Source organism: Parasteatoda tepidariorum, chromosome 10, assembly GCF_982258835.1.
Source record: "Parasteatoda tepidariorum strain Cologne lab strain chromosome 10, Ptep-v5.0, whole genome shotgun sequence".
Lineage (NCBI taxonomy): Eukaryota > Metazoa > Arthropoda > Arachnida > Araneae > Theridiidae > Parasteatoda > Parasteatoda tepidariorum.
Window position 1 is genome coordinate 50,448,639 of NC_141764.1, and position 23,824 is coordinate 50,472,462.

General features: G+C 29.6%; 1 protein-coding gene across 2 annotated transcripts; it reads left to right on the forward strand.

The window, feature by feature from the left end:
• Positions 1-7,117: 7,117 nt before the first annotated feature.
• Positions 7,118-20,693, forward strand: LOC107455702 (uncharacterized). 2 transcript variants are annotated; one of them, XM_087153224.1, is made up of 9 exons: positions 7,147-7,228; positions 7,759-7,782; positions 9,410-9,471; positions 11,680-11,788; positions 13,331-13,454; positions 15,423-15,638; positions 17,982-18,050; positions 18,802-19,065; positions 20,413-20,693. In XM_087153224.1, exons 3-9 carry the CDS (start codon positions 9,414-9,416, stop codon positions 20,554-20,556), a joined length of 984 nt encoding a protein of 327 aa, XP_087009350.1. In that variant the 5' UTR covers positions 7,147-7,228; positions 7,759-7,782; positions 9,410-9,413; the 3' UTR covers positions 20,557-20,693. The 2 variants fall into 2 exon arrangements, with proteins under 2 accessions (XP_087009349.1, XP_087009350.1); XM_087153223.1 differs by lacking the exon at positions 7,759-7,782 and having other exon boundaries at positions 7,118-7,228.
• Positions 20,694-23,824: the final 3,131 nt, after the last annotated feature.

Here is a 23,824-nt window from a genome sequence, read left to right on the forward strand (position 1 = left end):
CTGCCTGTTTTCATTGAATTGCAGTTTTTTGGTAGATTATTTTGTTTTGATTATTTTAATTACATTAAATTCAGGATCTTCCAAATAAAGAAGCAGATATAAAACATTAATTCCAAATGGATGGTATTAGAGGGTTCACCATACTAACAATCCTAGTTATTATTTTCATTTTATTGCGCTGAGATATTTCAGTCATTCAATGTGGAGATTATTTGTTAGGCAATGGAATTGAAGAGCTTGGCAGCGTGATATTGTTCATCTTAAGTGGTCTCCAGGATTACTAAACCTTACAACTTCTGATTGTTTTCTATGGTGGTAAACACTGTAAGAAATTTCTCATAAAAAATGATTGAGTGACATTTATTTTAGTGTTATTGCACCATATTTCATAAAAAGAGTAAATTAACTATAAAAAGATCGTATTCAATCTGCTAACTTTAAAAAAAATACCTTATAAATTTTTTCAGTTGCAGAATTTTATAAGCAATAGGATATAAATAGAATTTTATCAGCGCCAACTAGGGTTACAGCGAATGATAATTGAGCTCGAGTTTCTCGAAAACTGGCAGCTAATTCATTTGATTTGGATTACGAATTCATATTTCTATTTTTCATCATTTAAAGTCTATTATTCTTAGAGTAATAATTGTGTGTTGAACATCTTATGAAACCCCTAAGTGTATTGCTGTAAGAGAGGGATAATCTGTCAATCTCATGGCCGGCTAAACGGGAGTTCGAATCTCAGCGTTGACACCACAATATTTCCTCCTTTCTTTCATTTGCGTGAGGAATTTCAACTATCCTACACTCTTAAATTAGAAGGTCTTCTAGACTATTGGTGTGCGTTCCCGCATAATTGACATAAAACACATCTTATACTGTAGATGGCACCACTAGATAGAGAAATTAAGTCTCATTCCACGCATCAATCTTCAAAACACAAGTCATTCTCAAACTAAGTCTAATGTTCAGCACTTAGCGAAGCCTAACATGACCTCCCAATAAGATGACTCAGACCCGAATCTCAATGATAGCTGGTCGATTTCTTTTTGCTCCAGGATCACCCCGGCTACAATGCCGATGTAAAATATCCCCTGTAGTAGACGGATCACGGGATAGAATTCCTTTGCCGCCAAGCTTTACAGAAATGCGAGTCAATTCCGTCAAAAAATCTTCATTGCATGAAGGCTAGCAGGCCCTTATTCTTTTGTCTTCTGAATCAGTCTTCTGAGTTTTGACTTCTGAGTTAGGCAGTGATTGTCAAAATTACGAAGATCGGATGGTTGTTCAATGCCGGATATAAAATAAGAATATATAGGGTAAACTAACCAGTGAAGGAACACTTAAGCTTCGCTTGCCTTTTAAAAAACCATATTAATTTCAAAATTCGTAATTTTAGTTAAATGACAGTGTCAACATATTTGTTACTAATTGGAAATTATGTAAAAAAATTGTAGAGAACTTACATAATATTGCTTTAAAGTTTTGGAGGTTCAAATAACAAGTAATAAGAAGAACAAGGGAAGGAACAGCTCTTACCAGTGAATGAACACTCAATAAAGGAACACTTAATTTTGGTTATTTTTTAATGCTCTTTATGAATGAAATTATAACATATAAATACTTGGAAAATTTTAACTCTTTTTTTGTAATCATAATTTGAAAATTAAAGTGTCAACATATTAACACATACTGTTCACTCACTGGGAAATCTATGCCCAGTAAAGAAACATGCCTGTTCCCTCACTGGTTAGAAGTTGTTTTTCGTATTTTTAACATACCTTTGATGCGGAACAACACTAAAGGTGCAAGAAAATTAAAGTTTATCTTTGACTTTCATTAACTTAGAAAAAAACCTAGTAAAGGAACACTTGTTCCTTCACTGGTTTTTCATCGTTTGGTGATCCAGTGAATAAACATCTCCTCATCTCAGTACTTTATTATGTAATGATACTTTAAAAAAAATAAAACGTAACTTCAATAACTATATTTTGAATTCTTATTTTCACAGTGAGAAAAATAAAACTATTACATGCAATTAATTCCACTTCAAACATATAAATACAAACACTCACCTTATAATTTTTTCAAAGAAACAATGTGTTACAGAGATAATAAAAAATTCAAAAATTTTTCCAGAGAAGTCTATGTGACCGGGTAATCCAAAACATTGCTAGATGACTTCCTATTGTTTGGCAGTAAGCTATTGTTACCCATTAATCTAAAGAAAAACTTTCAAATTCTTATTTTTAATCAATATATATGAAATATTTCTTCACTGGGTAGTGTTCCTTCACTGGTTGGTTTACCCTATTTCTTTAAATCAAGAGCTTTACTCAGGGGCTAGGGGAGGATAATTTCTGAAAAAAAAAATATATTATGCATTTTCCGAAGGAAGGAATTCTTCAATTTTTTCATTACCTAAAAAGTAAATTTATTACATTTTGTAAAGAGACTTCTGAGCAAAATCAAACCATTTTCTTAATATTCTTATTTATAACAATTCAATTGCCATTTCTTCAGCTCTTAAGTTGCCAATAGCTACGCAAGGAAGACACAGCGTTACCTAGCTCTAGCTGCAAATTTCGGAGTTATCGTTTTTATCTCATAAATAGTACAAGATACGGAAAAAAAAGGAAAATTACAAAGTTGTTCAGCATCATCAATTTATTAAAAAAAAATCCTCTGGCCAAAAATGATACAAATGAAAAGGACATTTGCTTGATCACATTGAACAAAACTGCACTTGCCGGTAATGAGGTCCACTTACTTGTCATGCTCAAAATAGTGTTCCTCAGCAACGATTCTCATCTGAATATGGGATTGCTCGTTCCATTGCACATGGTAGGTGACACGCTGGCACAAGCATCCCTAATATGATTTTTGAAGTTCCTGCAATGGTTGTGGTGGGGTTGCATACACTCACAGTTTGATGCACTCTTACAGAAAAATGGCCATAGGGTTCAGGTCAGGTGAGCGTGGAGGTTATTTTAAGCCACCACAATGCCTGATGAGTTGTGCTGGAATGCATTCCGAATGTACTGCTGAACACTTAATGCCTTGTGCGGGGATGCCATTTTGTTAGAGACTTACATTCTACTAATTTTATAGTACAACAAAATATAACATAAATTTCTACAATTTAAAATATTTCTGAGTATTTTGACCACAATCAGAGCTACAATTTGTCGCTATAATGCGAAGTTAACTAAACAATTACTTTTTCTTAAATTTGTTTTATCAAATTATGGTTAATTTTGTACGATATTGAGTTCCAATTAGACACCTTAAGAAAGTTGTGGTAAACATGCACAGTAAATCTTTCTAGAATGTTTGGCTCTTATTATAGAACCTTATAAAACATTTTGGTTATTAGACGGTAAAAGTATAAAAAAAATTATTTATCTAAAAAAAACATTAGTAAGCAATATGTTTTAATGAGTATAGTCATTTTAAACTAAACTCAGCGGCGCGACAGCCCAAGAGGGCCAAGGCCTACTGTGCCCATCTCAGCCATTTTAAATAACGAAAAACTATTCCAAAAATGTATTTATTAGAGTGAAAGATCTTATCTAAATCAGAATAATAATTAATAGATAATTATTAAAGTTTAAAATTTGATGCTCTTGCTATTGTCCTTGAAATATTTTTTTGTCTAATATTTAAAGAAATTATCCGTACATTGTTGTTATCTATGACAATGTTATTATCCGAGTGTCATAGTACTGGAAATTGAACTAACAGTCTTAGTGAGTTATTAATTTGAACCAATTTTCTCTTAAAGTAAAGCCATAATATCGTTCAAGTAAATTTAAGAAGTAATAAAATATTTTGAAACTTAATACCATAATAGGGATGTGGTAAATCTGAAAGAAATTTTAGTTCAACAGACCCCAAGTTCTAACAGTATTGTGTGAGAAACTAATTTCATTTCAGTTTGTGAGCAAAACGTTCCCATTTCTTTCAATGAAAATAGGCATTTATTTAGGCACTACAAGTCACTCAATAGACACGGTAAAAAATTAGAGCCTTAAAAGATGAAACAAAAAATGTCTTAAACTCGTTAATTTATATTTTCATACATTTTGTTACCTGGAAAATTATTTTAATGGCGAAAAGTTGATTTTGTGAACGAAAACGAAAATATATCCTTGGCTTTCTTTGACGAATGATAATTTTAAAAAGAGATTATGTAAACTATGGAAAGCGTTGAGAAACAATAAAAACATCGAAACAACGGAAAGTACTGTATTAATGAATAAATACTTTTTATCAATAAAAATGCGTTGCATTTTTTAGACTTATAAGCAAGTTTGAATTTTTGCAGACTTTAGGTAAAATTTTAAGGTACCTCTAATATTTTTTAAAAAATGTCATGACTTTAGCAAACAGTTTAGTGTAGTTTCATGCCCCGATTTTTTTAAAAATCCATATTAATTATTTAACTCATTTTTTCCCTACTTAGATTAGAGAAAACCAATGATACAAGGTTTTAAAATTAGGTTTGAGTAATATGGTTCTAAATTAACTCGAAATTCTTCTCATGACTTTCAATTTTCTGATGAATCTAAAAATATCTATTAAAGCAAGTAATTCAACTTCTCTTTTCCAACCATACTTACAGAAAATTTGCTGAATTTACATCTTAAGTGAATGACTTCATAATGAGTAGAGCACGTTTCGTATGAAGAACAGTTAATGCCATCTTTAAAAAAAAAATTAGTCGACAAATTCAAGGTAGTGAAAGTTAATTTTCAAGGAATTAGATTGTTTCAAAAATAGCTCGTTTTCGAGTATTTTGGGAAACTATTGGAGCTGAAATAGCTAAAATGCATACTATAAAAGGAGAAAATTAAAGGGCAAGACTACTATTTCGTAGATTTGTTTCGTACTTTATACACCACGTATTTTTGCGGTTTAGGGATGATCATATTGTAAGTACTATTGTTTCATCAGACTAGTGCAAAAACATAATTTTGGATAAAATTTTTGAAATTGAGTTTATTAAAAAAGTAGAATACCTGTAATCTTAGCTTTCTAAAAATACTTTACTTTTCAACTTCAATGATTTACTAAGTTATAGCAGTTTTTGTGCAAGGCGATAACAGTGGATAGACTACAATTGAAGTTTTTAAATGCGTTTATCTCACAATCAGGTTTTTATATTTTTTCACATTTTGCACCACTTTAAACCCTTCATTCATGCTTTTTTTAAAATAATTGTTAACCTATAATTTATTTCATGCTGTTTTTAAAATAATTGTCCGCCATTTTCGATAAGTGTTTATGATAATAGCACCCAAGTTTAGAACAATAGGCTAAGAGAAAAAAGAAGAATTTCATTTTTACTCATGTTTTTTCGCAAAGAGAAGTGCGAAAATTTCTAAAAATTTTCTTTTTTAAACAAAATTGATACCTAATTCAGTAGTATATGCACTTGCTTTTACGATAATAGTTCAAGACATAGTTGATAGCCATCTGAATAAATTCCTCAAAGGATTGTTTGTTTTCTCCAATTTTTTAACATCATTTAGCTTCTATGCAAAAAATGCTTCATTTTTCGCATAAAATTGCCATTTAAAAAACAAAAATAAAATAGTAATAATTTTCATTGCCAGTTTTACATTTAATAAAGCAAATAAATTAGTTTTTCTTTTAAATTTCATATTAATTAAAAAAAAATTGTCGAAAATAGTCAGATACCTTAAATTGCTTCGTTCTACGATCACGTGCAAATTATCATAAAATAAAGTATAAAGTATTAGACATGCAGTTTTATACTTTAAGCAGAAAAGCATAAGGAAAGTCAATAAATAATTGTCTATTTGATCAATATTTTAAAAATATTTAGACTGAGAAATTTTACGACACTTAAAGTGAGGTTAGAATTAATTGATTTTATATGTCAAAACTAATGCATGTTCACGTAGCGATAAATTATTGGTTATCTCAAATAATTAATTTGTTTAATATCGAAAAAAATTAATAATACTGTTTAATATTAACTAAAATTAATATTTTTTTAATATTAAATAGTGCAGCTAATTTGCTTGATATTATGGTTCGGTGTTGAACCAATTTTCCAAGGGGTGATGTGTAATTGTATACTAAATTTGAAACCAATTAACTTACTAAATTGATTACAATAATTAAGATTACTCGTAATTATATAACTTGAACACGTGACTACTTGTAAATTGCAGTCAGGAGTAAATAAAAATAAAATTCACTGAAAATCGTAAATCGTTTACTTTTTTTAAGAGGCAAATTACTATTAGTTGCAATTACAATTACAATTGCAAATATAAACCATAATCGCGGTAAAAATCGTAAATAGTTATTATGATGGTTTGTAATTACGACAATAAGTAATTATTTAGTTATAGTAAATTATATTTTGCCTGATATTTGCTGTGTACTACATTTTAAGATATTTGTTTTGTTTTATTTTTATAGTTTTCTTAAAATTTTTTTTTTATAAGAAACATTTCAAAAGTCATGAAAATAATTGATTCGCCATCATCCATTTAAATTCTTTTTCGTTTTTATTCTTAGCTATTTACTCGTGAACATTTCGTCTAAACTTTCATGACAAAAAAAAAAAAAAACATTTAATGTTCGTTAGTTTTAAATATGACGCTATGAAAATAAATACTGTTGTTTTCTCCGAAGTTGAAAATAATATTTGTAGCTTTTATGTTAAATACTGAAAAAATAGAATCTTCAATAAAAAGTTTAAATTGTATGTTCGTTAAATGAAATTACTTAAAATATTGAGATGATACGATATAAAAGAAGTGAAATAATATGAAAGATTCATATGAGAGAAATTTCAAAATATTGATATGAAAGAATCTGAAGCTATTAAAAAGCTTTCACTGTTAAATAGTTATTACATAATAAGTTTAATTCAGTTTTGCTTTCCTAAAGATGTATTTACTTTTCTCAACAAAAATTAATCTCTAGAAAATAAAATCTTTTTGAATAAAATATTTTAAGAAACGTTACTAAGTTTTTGCTTTGAAGATTGTTGCTTTCGTGTACTCTTTGTCACAAAATTATTTTTCCTTAAAAGTGATATTATCTTTCATTTGATAATTGATAAATGGAAGAAAGGTTTTAAACAGATGCAAAAATCACACGGTTTTTGCTGTGATTGCGTGGCAAGGTCTAGTTGAATTACCGAGGATTTTCAATTTTTGTTACAAATCACAGCATTTTCGTCGCTGTAAGTATGCTAGCCAGTTTGTTATTTATTTGAAATTCTTTATTGTACTTCACAATAATTTTTTTCTAACAGAATATTTAGAAAATATAAGAAGAGTACAAGTAAAAGAAAAATTAAATAAATTTTGTTAAAATTCTTAAGTGATTACTAATTTTTTTTGTTTCACCGATTCTATTAGCAATGTGGAATTAGAATAAAGTTATTAATAGCAAAAGTAATGTAATTTTTTTTTCAATTTATATCCATTGCGGTGAAGGAGCAAGTTATTTTTAAAATAAATAAGAATGAACTCAATTTTTATTATTTTAGCAGAATGATTCTGAGATTTGAATATCCTATACAAACTATGAATTCCTTGTTATATTGTGTTACATAGGAATACGTTTTAATACTAATCATAGTTATTGTGATAAAACAGCTATTAGCAAATTATAGTCATAAGCAAAAATGAAGAATATTCTTGTATTATGTGTGTTTAAAGGTAAACAAAACTGCAGAGTTTATAATTTATTTTTTTTTTAAATTTTCAGACAACGGAAATCGAGAGTTTGACAGTATGTATATTTGAGAATATTTTTTGAATGGTATAAATCGAATTTTAAAAAGCACCTTCTTATAATAAGTTTTTTCTACTCATAGAAGAAATTACTTACAAAAATTTTAATCTATTTGACGAAGCATTTACAGCGATTATTTCGATATTTCGCGTTTTACGAAAAATGTTATAAAAAAGACTGCATAAAAATTCTGCAAGTAAAAGAAACTACAATATTTATAGGCTTGCTGTTAAATTTTTGAGGTAATAAAACTGAAAATTGAAAGAGTTGTGTTCCCGGGTATAAAAATACTAATTTTAGAACAACTTTTTTCAAAAAAAATTTCTGACACTCGCTTACGTAAAGGATTATTGTACATTTTTTTATTAGCTTCAACTTGGGATTTTTGGAAAATGTTTTCAAATGCACACATTCTTGAATCATACTGTAAAGAGTATGTAAAAAAGGTTTTATCTTTTGAAAATTTTTTGTGGTGTTATTCCTTGAGCAGGTTTTTTTTTTTTTGGGGGGGGGTTATATTCATCATAAACAATACTTTTCAGAGAATAATATGTTTTTCACTGTAAGTTTTTCATGTGATTTGTTCTGAGTTAGTGTAAGTTAAAAATGTGAGTTATAGTGAGTTAGTTAAGTTATATGAGTTATTGTGAGTTTGTGCAGGTTAAGTTTTGTCAGAATCCTATATGTTAAATATGAAAATGGTGTAGACTGTAAATAAGAAGAAAAGCCGCACTTTAAAAAATAAATAGAAGGAAAAAATTTTTTGCACTAATTTTTTTGTAATTTTAAATTTACACCAACTCTGCATTATTTATTTAACCTCATTGAAATGAACGAATATCAAAAATTAATAATTGAAATACTGATTAATAATTGATAAATTATTAATCAGTAATAAATAATAATTATTAATAATTGATAAATTTTCTTCAAAATGGTTAATTTCACCATTTCAATATATATATATATATTTTAAAACTTTATTTCCATTAAAAGATTTTAACATAATTAAAAGCTTTAAATATAATAGATCTCTTTGCAGAACTATATTTAATTATAATGATATAAGCAAAAATTTAGGGAGTATTAATATATCCGATTATGAATGTCACTGTGAGGAGGAGAAATATTTTGATTTTATTGATAAACATCATAAACATATTATTACTGGTAATTTAAATATTATAGAAAACTTAGAACTTAGGAGTTTAATGATAAAAGGCACAAAATTTAGACCCATTTAGCATATATCAATCAATAAAATTCTAAAATACCTTCTTAATGATCTCAATAGTTTTTGTTTAAAGATATCAAATAGATTCTCTTTACCTTTAAGTATGCTAACAGAATGGAAATGGGGTGGTTATTATTACTTTAAAAACTTTGTTTTCAATAATAAAGATAATTTAAATTACAGTAAGTAATATAGTAAGTATAACAGTAAGTAATATTTCAATGATATAAACATTGTTCTAAGTGATTGTTAATTGCTGTAAACATTATTGCAATAGTTAATTACCACAAACATTGTCGTAATAGTTAATTGCTGGTAGTATTCTTCTAAGAAATGCTTCAATGTTATAAACCTTTATTTGTGGATTTTACTGATCATTATTTTCTATAGAGTTATGAAGATTCTCCTGGTTCTTTTATTTGTAGGCGTGGCTTATGCCACCTCTCACGAGGGTAAGTTTTTACTTAATTGGAAATATTTGAAATTATAAATTTATAATGTAGGATTTTTATTTCGTAAAAAATTTAATTCGTATTAAAATATTTAATACAATTACAAATAAATAAATAAATAGTGACATCCATTTGGCTTTAAGCATTACAATTTTTTTCATTACACTGAAAATATTTTACTAAATGAAAGCTCACCATCTGTTCAGGAACAGTAAAAAGAGTTTTCAGCAATGATAATCCATAATATATGCCTTTAGAACATTTCTAAATAATGTAGTAAAAAGCCATAAATAAGACTTAAATTAAAAATTTAAGTATGAAAAAAATTGTCCAATTTTAGACAATTAATGCAAAGAAAAATTTAAAAGATGGGGTCGAAAGTGATAGAACGAAAGGTAAACGAAATATCTTTATACTTACAGCAAGCATATTCATTTAGCACTGTTTGCAGGACCCGACTTAGCGCAATTGGGGCCCGGGGCAAAAACCTCTTTGGGGGGCCCCCTCTGCTTCACTATTTCAGTAATGAAGAACCTAACTAGAGATATTTAAATTTTTCACCTCATTAAAAATAACAATAAAAATGACTGGAATCTAAAATAACTATAAAGTCCACCCCCCTCCAATGGTCAGACGAAATATCATTTTGTCATTTTTATTGATTTTCTTACAATTCTGTGTCCATCATGCCAAATGCAATTTTCTGATTGTTAGCTTTCTCATCTAGCGGTAAAAAATTCAATTCATATCCTTGCTGACATTAGTGAGGAATTCAGCAAATATTTCGCTATACGATGGCTCAATTAAGCCAATCAGAAGCCTGTATTTTTGTAAGTATATCGCCTTTTGCGAAATGTAAAAATACAGGCTTTTGATTGGCCAAATTTGTCCATCATAGCTGTGAAATTTAAGATGAATTCCGCCTTAGAAAGCTATGGATTTGCGAAATATAGATTGCGTTCATACGATAGATTATTGAAGAAGCTAACATAAAACTGGCGGATTTTACACTGTACTGATATTTTGTTTAAAAAAAAGTTCATTAAAGAAGGAAATGTTATATAAACTCTCTATTCGGGTTTTGGGGCCCCCTTAGATGTTGGGGCCCTGGGCAGCTGCCCCGTATGCCCCTGTCTTAGTCAGACTCTGATTGTTTATACTACAATATGTATAATTGAGGCACTATAAAATAGTCCGCATTAAATTGTATATAATCTTGATAAAAGAGGAGGCAACAAACGAAAATAGATTCCATAGATAAAACTAAAAATGGTTGTAAAGACTTTAATCAGAGAAAACGTAATAACTCTTAAAAATTTGTAATATTATTCACGCTGGAGAAAACAAAACGAAATAACAGCTTGGCTCACTTATTGGCATGCGAAATTTCTAAACCTTTGTTTCAAATTTTCTTTGTAATTTATTTCTCTTTATATTTGAGGGTTTAAAACTTAATTATTAGCTATTTTTATGGCTATATTAATTTTATTTTTTTAGTACTAATGATTAATGAATCATATTACTACTTTTTAATTCTGAATAGGGGTACATGTTACGGTTATTGAAAATAGCATAAATTCTCACGTACAAATTTTCTCCTTATAAAAAAAAAACTATAAAAAGTGCAATTTTTGAAGAATAAATAAAAGTAATGAAAGTTTAGATTTGGCTATTGTATAGCAAAAATGATGGACTCAAATTAATTATATTTATCATGAATTATTTTATAGAGCCACTAAATTTAGGAATAAAAAGGCTTCATTTGGCAAAACCATTAGAAAATGATACAAACAAGCTCTCGTAGTCTTCGTATCACTTAATAGTCAGCTTTTTCACAAGTAAAGACTTATATATATTAGCTTTTGATGAGTTACACTGAGTTCTTTCTGCTTGGATTATTCTCTGTGATAATCTTCAAAATTTAATACAGCCTTTATACTACTTTCTTTTAATGATTGAATTCTTAAATCGTTATCAAACTATCGATTGAAATCGATATTATCAATTCAAATCGATATTATTGATTGAAATCGTTATCAAATGCTCTGTATAAGTCTCTTATCAATTTACAAATTAACTCTTTATTAAATAAACTAACAATTTAAATTAGCAAATAAACTTTTTCTTTACACATAAAATGTATATTACTTTATCTATTAACTTGTTTATTATTGAGTTAATTTAGTTTATATATTACCTGCATTTTAGATTTGAAGAAGGCTTCCGATGAAGTTTTTGAAAGTTTTTTCCATGGCATGTCACATGCTCCAGCTCTTCATGAAGTTTTGGGAGTTGAAAATACTGAAGAGTTGAAAAGGTAAATGCAGTTCTGTGTTTTAAACTGTTTCGCAAAATATTGTTTGACTTCGCTTAGTTTTTTCATTTTTAAATAGATTTTCTGGTTTCGATGCAATTTATTATCATTCAGAGAACATATTCAAGGACTAGAATCACGTGAGCTCAACAAATACTAAAAACGATACTTTTCAGCTCGCCAAGAGAAAGGAAATTCAATTATTTTCTTCGAATTTGTGTGTGCTTAAAAATAATTAAAATATATAAATAATAAAAAACTTGGTGGAAAGCTACTATTTTCGGTAATTTTTCACTTGTTCCCAGCTAATCGGAAATTACCCAAGAAACGAAACGATAAGCAATTTCAGAAATATGGACACGGATTATTTTTTACTCCAAAAATATAATACTTCTTAGGATATAACATTATTTATGATAACTATTGATGAACGCTCTCTTAAAACCAGGTCATATCTTTACATTTGAAAGATTAGGCGTTCAAACTTGTGATCAAAATGACATGAACTAAATCGTTCTGCATTTTCCACTGGTGGCAGGAAGGGGAAAAGGTTGAGTCTATGGTACGAACCTGTTTAACTAGCCTAGTTAACCGGGATTAACATAACTAAACTAAATTCTAAAAACATTTAACACTACATATTCATTCCTTGATTTCTGCAGGAAAATTAGGAACAGGAAAATTCAAAAGCAATTAGAGAGTTGTACTTTTTAAGTATTAGTGGTACTTTATTTACGTTGCACTTGAGCTGCACAGTAGGCTGTTGGCACCGGTCTGGGAAACATGCCTGAGGATGATTCGAAGACATGTCATCGCAATTTCGATTCTCTACGGAGTGGACGGCGCCCTGCTTTGGTAGCCCAATGATCTGCTCACGAAGGAAAGCACTTTAAGGTGAAACAGTTTAACGAAAACTGATACCATGCACCCTCGATCCCTCCACTGATTGATCAAAGTGGATATCCACCCAAACACTGGCTGCTGCAAGTGATGTTCGACATCTTTGATCTACTGAGAACCGTGTTTTAACGTTTAGTCTACTGCGGAACGCAATAAAAAAGTTGATGAGATAGTTCGTGCTCTACTTAAATATCTGTGAAGGATCTCCCAGGTAAGTGCACCTTCTCTAATGCAGGCTGACTGCCATAGCAAGGAAACCAAGGAGTTAGCAACTCATCAGTTAGGACAGGAAAAATCACTCTTTCGGACAGATGAGATGTTACTCTTTTCGTATTTACATTCTGGATGAGCACAGCGGCTGGAGTCGCTACAGTGGTATTCCAAAATGAAATAAATAAACTGCTCATAAATCATTTTGCGCATTCTGCCTAGTCAATATAACAAAGAGCAACGGGGTTTGAAAAGAACTTTACTCTAATGAAAAATAATTTAAAATTTTTTTAAAAAGATGGATAATCATATTTTTAATTTAGATCGGAAAGTATGGTAAACAGAAACTTAAGAAGTAGTAAATTTTATAACTGAAATTAATGTTTTATAATCGATGCATTCAGTATAGTCTCACATAAATTTTATATCTCTTAGATTTGAAAGAGGTCTTAAAGAAGAATTAGCAGACTTCCTTAGAAAGGCATTTGACGATGCCTTAAAGAAACTCGACGATGCTGTTGCACAGAACAAGGATATACATAAGGAAGCTTTACAGAAAGTAAGATATCCGAAATGTAATTACTTTTTTAAATGAAATCGAAGATCTATTATAATGTTTCAATTTTTTTCTGCCTTTATAGATTTTTTTACACTGCGTGTATGTAAAATTCCACCTTAAAATTACGTTAATAAAAGAATACTCAACTATCTTGGATAGAAATTTCTCCTTCCGATATTTAGCAATAATGATGAATAATATCTAATATCGAATGTATCAGACATTTTTGCCATGGATCTGACGCAGAAGAGAATCATATTACCAAACTCTTGCAGTAAAATTTAATTAAAATCTTCCCTGTATTAAGGATATTTTCCTTTTACATCTCTTAAGAAAGTTCCTTTATAAGCATTTTAGACACATGTAAAATTGTATTATAAGTACTATGGATTTCAACTTTAGTTTAATAAAACTTTAGGTATAAAATGTTATCAATTCAGGTAAAAAATGCCATAAAATGTAAAAATATATTGTCTGATTACAACATAAATATCTCAGTAGTCTCAAAGTGTCGCCAAATCCACTTTTAAGGAAATCTATGGTTCAACGATGCTCCGAAAATATGATACGTTCATTGAAAGTGGTATATATTGTCATAAATTTTAGTGATAGATTATCACATAAACTGCAGAAATTTTTCAACAATTGCAGTGTGTTTGTGTGCAACTGAAACATAATCTAGAATACCAAATTGCTCCCAAACATTGAATACTTTAATTGTAAGTATTATTAATTGTTATTGGTACCGGTCCATGGCCCGGGGGTCAGCGAACACTGCTCTTTGAAAGTTATATTAATTACCATTAGCTTTAATTGTTAAATAACCAAATACAAATACATTAATTACATACTAAATATTTCGATCATCTCATTATACATCTCAAACAAAACCCATGTGCGATGCATGGAAACTTGCACTTAAAAAAAAACAATCAGCGAAAATACTTTACTTTCATGCGGATTTTTTTTAAAATTTTGCATTCTATTTTCGTTATTTTCCAGCTTTTTGACACGTAATGCTTTTGCTGCATTTAACTTAAACTGCATAATACCTTCCTAACAATAAGACAGTCTTTTTTTGTTGTCTCCAATTTGAAAACGAATGATCTTAGAGACAAGAAGTTTAGGGAAAATGTGGACTAAATGGATTTTTATCACAAAATTGAGTTTTAGTGATGAATTTGCCCACCGCTAACTGCTATGCATTAGTGGAACTGAATTTTCATATTAGAATAAACAAGAAAGTCGAATATGAAAATCAAAGACTAAGCATGGAATAATTCTCGGGCTTGTGCAATGTTCGCGAAGGAGGATTCAAAGTAGTAATTTCTCTACAAGGTATTCATTTTTTTCACCAGAATCAAGTCTGGAGATCTGGATGGCCTATACTTTGGTTGAATGTCTTCATATTATAGAAAAAACCTCTACAAGAAAAAATTTCCATAGTCGCATGCAGCTAAAATGAATTCTGAACCATCTAAATCTCTAAAAATATATATATATATCTATATATATATATATCTTTCATACCTTTAGTGATTTGTATAACAAATTGTTTGACAAAAAAAATGCAATTAGTTTGTAAAATAGACAAAGTTATAATCCTTTATTCACGCTTTTTAATAAGAAGCTATGTTGATCAATAAACTTATCTCAAATCTTATCAATAACAATCAAATAAACTTATCTTATCAATAAACTTACTCTTTAATATTGTACTTTTAATTTTTACTTGCTACTTTCCGATCCCATACTTCTTATTTAAAATTCATTTACTTAATTTTATTTTCATTAAATTTAATTCTATGTAAATTTATTTTTACTATAAATTAACTGATATAAATGATGTTCTTTTCTAAAGTTATGAAGAAATTCAAACACTTTTTTTAAAAGGTTTCCTGTTTGTTTTTTTCACTTTTAAAATGTGTGCACATTTTAAATGCTGTTTAACTATTTCTTTCATTACAGTTGAAAGAACTAAGAGAAAAAATGAAAGATCTTAAAATCGAAGATGGTGATACCGGTAAAAAAATTATGGAGCACATAAAAGAACAGGTCACAGGAAAACTAAAAGAACTTTTGGAAAAAATGGGCCTCATTGAGAAGCGATCACTTCACTCTGATCCTGATAATATTTTCGAAGACTTCAATATTAGGGATTTCATTATTCGATTGAAGGAAATGGTAAGAAAAATAAAGTTACCGTATTGGCAGTTAAAATTCCCTTTTTATTATCGCTATAGACTAATGATAGTTCTTAAATAGTAATAATAATAAATAATTGGAAGAAAACTGAAAACTGGTTTCTAAATTTTGTATGTTTCTCAGTGCATAAAGGTCATTGTATCAATTTTATATGTTTAAATATTTTTTCTTTTACAAAAAACACCGTTTATTTGTTACTTTCGATTTAATCATAGTAATGTTGAATAACTACTACACTTATGAAATAATCATTAATGAAAATAATTAAATGAAAATAATCATTTAAACCTGCAAAATATAGTATTTTGCATTAAATAATATTTATTTTTAGATCCTAATGGCTGATTTTTCATTCAAACAAAAATTAAAGCAATTATATTAATGCAGCTACTAAAGAAAAGGACAAAAGCTCGAAGCCATATTTATTTTTTATAAATATTTGTCGAAAATGTTATTCTAAGAGGCTCCCAAATTTGTCACAATGTACTAAGTCAATCATACATCTTTTGAAAGAGTCGAACTATCTTATGTTACCTCTGTTTGACAGTGAACTCCAAAACTTTCTTTTACCAATGCCCACCTGGAGAATGACCTTTCGTTATACAGGCATCTGAAGGGAATATTTGTTGGCCACTCTTTCAGGGACCAACGTTGCTCCTACGGTCAGAGCAGATAGTACATAGAGAATGAAAGAACATCCATGCCTTGCCCGGGATTCGAACAGAGAACCTTTCTAATGCAAGGCCAGTTCCCTGACCCCTACACAGACTGGTCGGCTATACCAAAACTACTAGTTGGAGAAACCAAGAACGTTTATTCTTATTTCCTACTTAAGCGTTCCTCGATATTTTTCTCAACCTATTATTAAGGGAATGGTCAGTTGTAATGAAAGCGACAAGAATCTGGTTCCTTATCTCAAATGAATAGTTGTTTCGTCCAACTTTGTCTCGTCCGGATATTAGTCCGTGAACAGGAGCTATTTTTACCTTTTATGATCATGAAGTTCCTCCTGAAAGCGTATTACATCTCTAGTTAACCAGCTAGATTGTGTTCCGATGTTCACAATGGCTTCTCAAAACTATTGAACAGTCTTTAGACCATGTACACCAGAATGAATGGAATCCTTTCTCAAATGAATAGCTGTTTCGTCCAACTTTGTCTCGTCCGGATATTAGTCCGTGAACAGGAGCTATTTTTACCTTTTATGATCATGAAGTTCCTCCTGAAAGCGTATTACATCTCTAGTTAACCAGCTAGATTGTGTTCCGATGTTCACAATGGCTTCTCAAAACTATTGAACAGTCTTTAGACCATGTACACCAGAATGAATGGAATCCTATCTCAAATGAATAGCTGTTTCGTCCAACTTTGTCTCGTCCGGATATTAGTCCGTGAACAGGAGCTATTTTAACTTTTATGATCATGAAGTTCCTCCTGAAAGCGTATTACATCTCTAGTTAACCAGCTAGATTGTGTTCCGATGTTTACAATGGCTTTTCAAAACTATTGAACAGTCTTTAGACCGTGTACACCAGAATGAATGGTACCCTATCTCAAATGAATAGCTGTTTCGTCCAACTTTGTCTCGTCCGGATATTAGTCGTGAACAGGAGCTATGCTTACTTTTTATGATGATAAAGTTCCTCCTGAAAGCGTATTACATCTCTAGTTAACCAGCTAGATTATGTTCCGATGTTTACAATGGCTACTCAAAACTATTGAACAGTCTTTAGACCGTGTACACCAGAATGAATGGTACCCTATCTCAAATGAATAGCTGTTTCGTCCAACTTTGTCTCGTCCGGATATTAGTCGTGAACAGGAGCTATGCTTACTTTTTATGATGATAAAGTTCCTCCTGAAAGCGTATTACATCTCCAGCTAACCAGCTAGATTGTGTTCCGATGTTCACAATGGCTTCTCAAAACTATTGAATAGTCTTTAGACCGTGCACACCAGAATGAATGTTGCAAAACTTGTTGATACTTTAGTCGTGGGAATTGTTTCTCCTTAAAGTTGATTGGAAACGAAGTTTTTTTTCACCTCCAAAGAAATCTAAACAATTATATACCCTATTTGGATTATTCCCTAAATTGTAAATGCTGCAGATCAAATGAGAATCTCTCAAAAGATATAGATTATTTCTTAAAGACAATCTCTTAAGATTTCCAGATCTCTTAAAGACAGAGATCACCTAGACATCTTAAAAACACTTCAGGTACAAATTTTTGAACGTATAAAAAACCTATAACTGAATAGCTATAACCGGAATGTTATTTTAGTTACAAAAAATATTTTATGTCTTTTCCTTTTAATTAACAGATTTTGGAGAAAATGGATGCGAAAGCTCTGAAGAAATCATTATCAAAGCTTGTTGGACAAGGAACCCAGGTAATGATTTATAGAATTTTAAAACACTAATGCGGAAGAAAATCGGAAACTTTCATCCACTTCCCTTTTTTTAAAAAATTTTCGTCTGTAAAGTACAGCTGTTCTCTCTTTCCTTCTTCCTCTCCTTATATATATATACACCGAAGAGCCATTACATTATGACCACCCTCCATCTATAACAATGGGCTCGCCCAGGTTTTCATGGTTTCTCAACCCAGGAACAATTTTTCACGGGCACATTAGGATCCATAATCCTCATTGAACAATCCCTGACTTCAGTAAGCTACTTGAACATAGTTGCAGGCCAGGTTAACCCATTTATGGTAAAAGCTTTTCCTGCGGGGGATGGTGTTTACCAACAGGATAATGCACCATGTAATAAGGGTCGAATCGTCATGGATTGGTTCGAGGAACAAACAAGTGACTTTTAAGTAATGTCTTGGCCCCCAAATTCACCTGACCTTAATACAATAGATCATTTGTGGTCCTATTTGGAAAACCAAATTTGTGCTGCCACGCTACCCACTCGCAATGTGAGGGAATTGCAGGATCAGTTGGTGAGCGCTTGGTACCAGATACCTCAGACTACCTATCAGCACCTTGTGGAATCAATGCCACGACGGATGCTAGCAGTTTTGAGGGCTAAAGGTGGTACATATATATTTTTTTTATTTGCATTTTTTGCAGTTTTATTGCGTTTAAATATTAATTTTGTTCCATTTAAAAGCTTTTCATTTATTTTCTTTTGCAGAGACTTTGTGAATGGCTTACTAACAAAGGTAAGGAAAAGGTGATTAATTTCATCGATCGTGTGTTAGAAACAGATGATGACGACGATAAGAAGAAAAGATCCGTCTCTGATCTGTACGAACAAGTAAAAGACTATTTCAAGGATTTGGATTTAGACCTGAAACAAAAATTCTTCAAATTCGGAGAATGGGTGAAAGAAGTTCTCAAGAAAGGTTTGGACAAATCAAAGAGCAGAATTGAAAAAGTTAAGACCATTGCTAAACAAGTAAGTGAAATAAATGTTTATTAAGAAAAGTGTATAATTGTTTCTGCTCTCATAGTAATTTCTAAGGTTTGAATTTTCTTTGAATGCTTAAGCTTATTTCTTTTTAACTTTGAACAATTAAATACCCTCTCAGCTACTATGTGTTCTCTTGTTCTGTTTCTTATCTTTTTTCTCTTTCGGTTACTGTGTTTTTTTAGTTATATTTCGTACCTTTATTTTTGCAATTTTCATTGGCAACTTTTTATTTTATATTTAGAATCACTCTTGTTTCTTTTCATTCACGCCTGACAAATCTTGAAAATGAGCATCTGTTTTTGAGCACTTGAAAAATATCGACTGTTATTTCTTATTTATATATTTTTGATGCGAATGAAATTCCGTAATCAGGTAACATCGTAAGTGGTTTGTTTGTTTGTTGCGGCTTTTATATTAATTTTCACATTGGAGATGTTGCAATATTTTTGATAATTCGGCATTCGACGTAAGTATTCTAAATCACAAGGCAGAAGAAGACCATTTTGTGGAAGTATTTTTGTACTTTGATGAGAGGAAAAATCATGAATGTATTTCCCAGTCAGCACTGTGTTAACATACTATTATCTGTTATTATTAAATATTTATCATGCCAATTTAGGGAAAAACGTATTATTCAATCAGAGTACGAAATGTAACAAACGTTCACAGAGAAATCGGTTAACTATAAATGCATACTATAATGCGGATATCTTAATCTAAACTTAACACATTTCTGAAGAATTCAACAAATTTGCAGAGTATTATGTTTTAAGGTCCAAATATTTAAGTTAAACTATTTTTCTGTTCAATGAAGCATAGTATCGTGCATGAGAGGATGGTTATAAAGTATGATAAGATTGTTGAACTTCGCTTCATGTTTTAAGATTATTGCAAATTTGAACAATATTATGGTCCATCTTACTCGGAGTTTCTAAGAGTATATAGCTCGATCATAAGTAGGAACATATACAATCTACTTGAATGATACTCAATCCTTTAGTTGTATTTCCAAAACAAGTTATTGCGTTATATTTCTTTATTTATTCTGCGCTGTACGAAAAAAGTATGATCAAAACTACTAGAATTTGGCAAAATTAACCCACTATTTGTTGGCATGTTTCTGACTCTTTCATTTCAAAACTTTCATTATTGTTAAACTATTATTTACCAAAAGCAAATGGTTTACAATGCAATAAAAAAGTACCAATTATAACACATAAATAAATATAAATTAAAATAGAAAGTCAAGAGACTCCAGCAATATTTTAAAACTATTAATGCATTGTTGTTTTTTTTAAATTTTATTGTTAGAACTATTGTTTTCTTTTCTAGCTTCTTGATAAAAGTAACGACATTAGTAAAGAAGTTGCTGAGCAGGCTTTAGATTATTTGAGAGATTTCAAAGAAGAACTAGGAGAATTATACGAAAAACTTTATGGAAAGCTTATGGAACGGATCATGGATAACACTGATTAACTATATGTATTGATCGTAAATAAATTTTAGATATTAATCGATGGAAGGCAGTTGTATATTTTTTACTCTAAATAATTACAATACTAACTTTAGTATTTAACTGATCTTTAGCTTTGAAATAAAAATCTGGTAATATTTTTTTGAATGTTGATTTATTGAGATAAACATTCACGTTATCACATCAATTCGTCGCGTTCAACTAACTGCCAGAAAACTCGACGGGCACAAATCGTCACGCTAAATACACTGTAAAAATTAGATATTTAAATTCCAAGAAACTTTCTTCGTGAATAACGGGATTCGAACTCAGGATCTTTCTAATACGAGGCTAACTTTTTGATCGTCGTACATTGGTTGGCTTACTTCGTCACTTAATTTTCGATTGTCTAGTTTTCATCCTAGTTTCGTCATTCCAGTTAACCATCTGAATACACAACGATGAGGTTTTGAATTGAGGAAACATTTTTGTCATACATTTGACAGATTCCGTTTCGTCACAGATCACGTGATTTCATGACGAGATAATTTTCCAAGCTAATGAAATAGAGCTCATGGATTGCTGAATTGTCGAAAGTGAGAGTTTTATTTCAGATAATGCATTATCATTGAGAAGGCAATAGATTCATGTACTATTTGATTACTTACGATAACCATAAATTATTATAAATGAGTTAAGTGCTTTGATTGTTTAGCGTTAAACTATTAAAAATTAAACAATGTATTTGTTTGTTAAATATTAACATGCTTGATGAGATTTTTCTACAATTAACACATAGAGTTATATATTTTATTAAATTAAAACTATTTCATTATAAAAAATATTAATTAGTGCTTATCCTTTTTTAGCTTTGAAATAAAAATCTATAAATATTTTGTCCGATTTCGAAAAAACATTCATAGTACCACGTCAATCTGTCGCATTCAATTCACCAAAAGTCGATTAATTTTAGCAACAAACGTAATTCGTCACGCCGAATGCTATTATTGAAAATAATTATGCATTGTTGTACTATTTGTTAACAATATATTGTAACCATAAACTGTTATGGTTGAGTTGGGAGCTTTGACTGTTCAATGCTGAGCAATTGAAATTGTAGTTTTATATGCAGTTGTTAAATATTAATAGTTAAATTTAACGTCAGTTTTTTTTAAAATGAACAAATAAAAGTTTAGATTATTTATTATTCAACACGTACAGTTTAGCAACACATTTATGTGGATTTAGATTTTTTACTCTTTAACAATTAAGATTTGACAATTTAAATGGTAAATTTAAACAATTAAATTCAAAGACAGAGTTAACAATTAGAAGCTTTGGTTATTTAATTTTAGACAATGTAAAGTATAACAATATATAGATATCTGCATAAATAATTACTGTAAATAATTTACATTTAATATAATTTTTTATAAATGACAGTTGAGAGTTATGGTTGCTAACCGTAGCAATGTCTAAGATCGTTAAATATGACCGCTATGCTCCAACCTTTGGGACCGTGTCAATCAGTTTGGGACTCTTTATTTGTGATATACACCTGAATTAGTATTGAAAACGATCCAGTTTGAGCTGTTGGTTTGAATTTCTGATTCTTAATTAAAGCAATAAAAACAAAAATGTCGTTCAAATGCTGAAATTCTATTTTATTTACAACTCAAGAAGTATTTATGGGATATCTCTGGTCCCATATCTCAGAAATAATCTCAGCAACTTAATACATAATAAAATTAAAATTGAAAAAAGGAATTCTAAAACAATTATTAAACAGCAGCTTTCGCCATATTCCGAATTCCAGTGGTAGCAAAAATAGTGTATTAATAATATAGAATTAAAAGAACCTTTTCTTACTATTTATGAGTATTTAAATAGTAAACATAGGTAAGATAGAGAAATGGTCATGCTCTAAATTCCTTATCAAAGTCTTCTAATAGTTCCATTTGTTTTTAAAATTTTGGCTTTAGTTTTTTCCCACTGACAAATGCATTTCGCACAAAAGTTAAATGTTGAAGGGATATGCAGGTAGCACCAATTATATTAACAAACAAGATACAAAGTATTATATTGATGACTGCACAAATTCTAATCAGTCTTAATACCATTACTGTTGAAATCAGTGTCTTAAAACCAAAGAATATGGTATTTAAACCATCGTAATACTAGTTTTTTCATTCATATAGTAATGGTTTAAATGAGTTCTGGTTTTCAAAATCATATTCTTTATTACCAAACACTAAGTAAAAAATACAAGCCTGAAAAGTAAACTTAACCAAATAATCGTTTTTTATGACATGATAAAATAATTAAATTTTACCACAATCACCAAATTTTGTTACCTATTATGAAACCATATTTTATTGTTTATTTTATCAAAACCATTGCCGAAGTGCTTCCTTAAAAATTACCGAACTTCCTAGTGTTCCCACACAGAGCTGGTAAAATATTCTGAAATTTTTGACCATATTTTTTTCTCAATGCAAAATTCGTACTTCACACACATTATTACTTTATTATTAAAAAAACTGTTATATAAGAGGATCAAAATTAATTTATAAATTATAAGTTTTCTTATATAGATAATATTTTCTTTCACAGCAAATGTATGATTTTTAGCTAATCACTATTTAACACACAGAATTCATAAAATATAAGTTTTTTTTGCATGGTTAATAATTTAATTTTATCTTCGATATATAAAACAGCTGTGAAGTTTTCGATTCAATCCTATTTCCTTAAAGAGTGCACTGCTGATTCTTATGTATCTGATAATAGTGAGACGCAAATCACGATTACTGATTTTTAATTTATGATTTAAATTTTTCTTAGTAATAATTTGCAAGTAATAGGGTAAAGGTATTAATCAGCGTAAATTAATTTTTTAATATTATGCGGTAAAATTGACAATTGCTATTAATTGAAATAAGGATAATAAGAATAATTGTAAAATTATACTAAGGATTATACATTCTAGAGGAGTCAACGGAGTTTTCTTGCAAATGCACAGTGTCATAAGTAATATAATGAATAATAACTATAAAAGTTATTCAAATATTATATCAGTATATGTTCATGAATTTTTTTTTTAATCTTTGAAGTATGTATCCTTATATGATTTATCATGATTAAAATTTTATATCTTCATATGATATCGTAAACAACATGTTTATTACATTTTGTACCGTTTAAGCTTTTTCTCACAAAAACAAAAAAAAAACAGCTATGCTTACTTATATTTTATATAATTTTCAGCCCTTTTATCAATAATTCCCATCC

Excerpts from the sequence above, each read along its gene's own strand:
- LOC107455702 (XM_087153223.1), top strand. The coding sequence starts at position 9,414 with ATGAAGATTCTCCTGGTTCTTTTATTTGTAGGCGTGGCTTATGCCACC. Across the intron at positions 13,455-15,422 it reads ATAAGGAAGCTTTACAGAAA|TTGAAAGAACTAAGAGAAAA; the intron begins GTAAGATATCCG and ends CTTTCATTACAG. Across the intron at positions 19,066-20,412 it reads TTAAGACCATTGCTAAACAA|CTTCTTGATAAAAGTAACGA; the intron begins GTAAGTGAAATA and ends TTTCTTTTCTAG.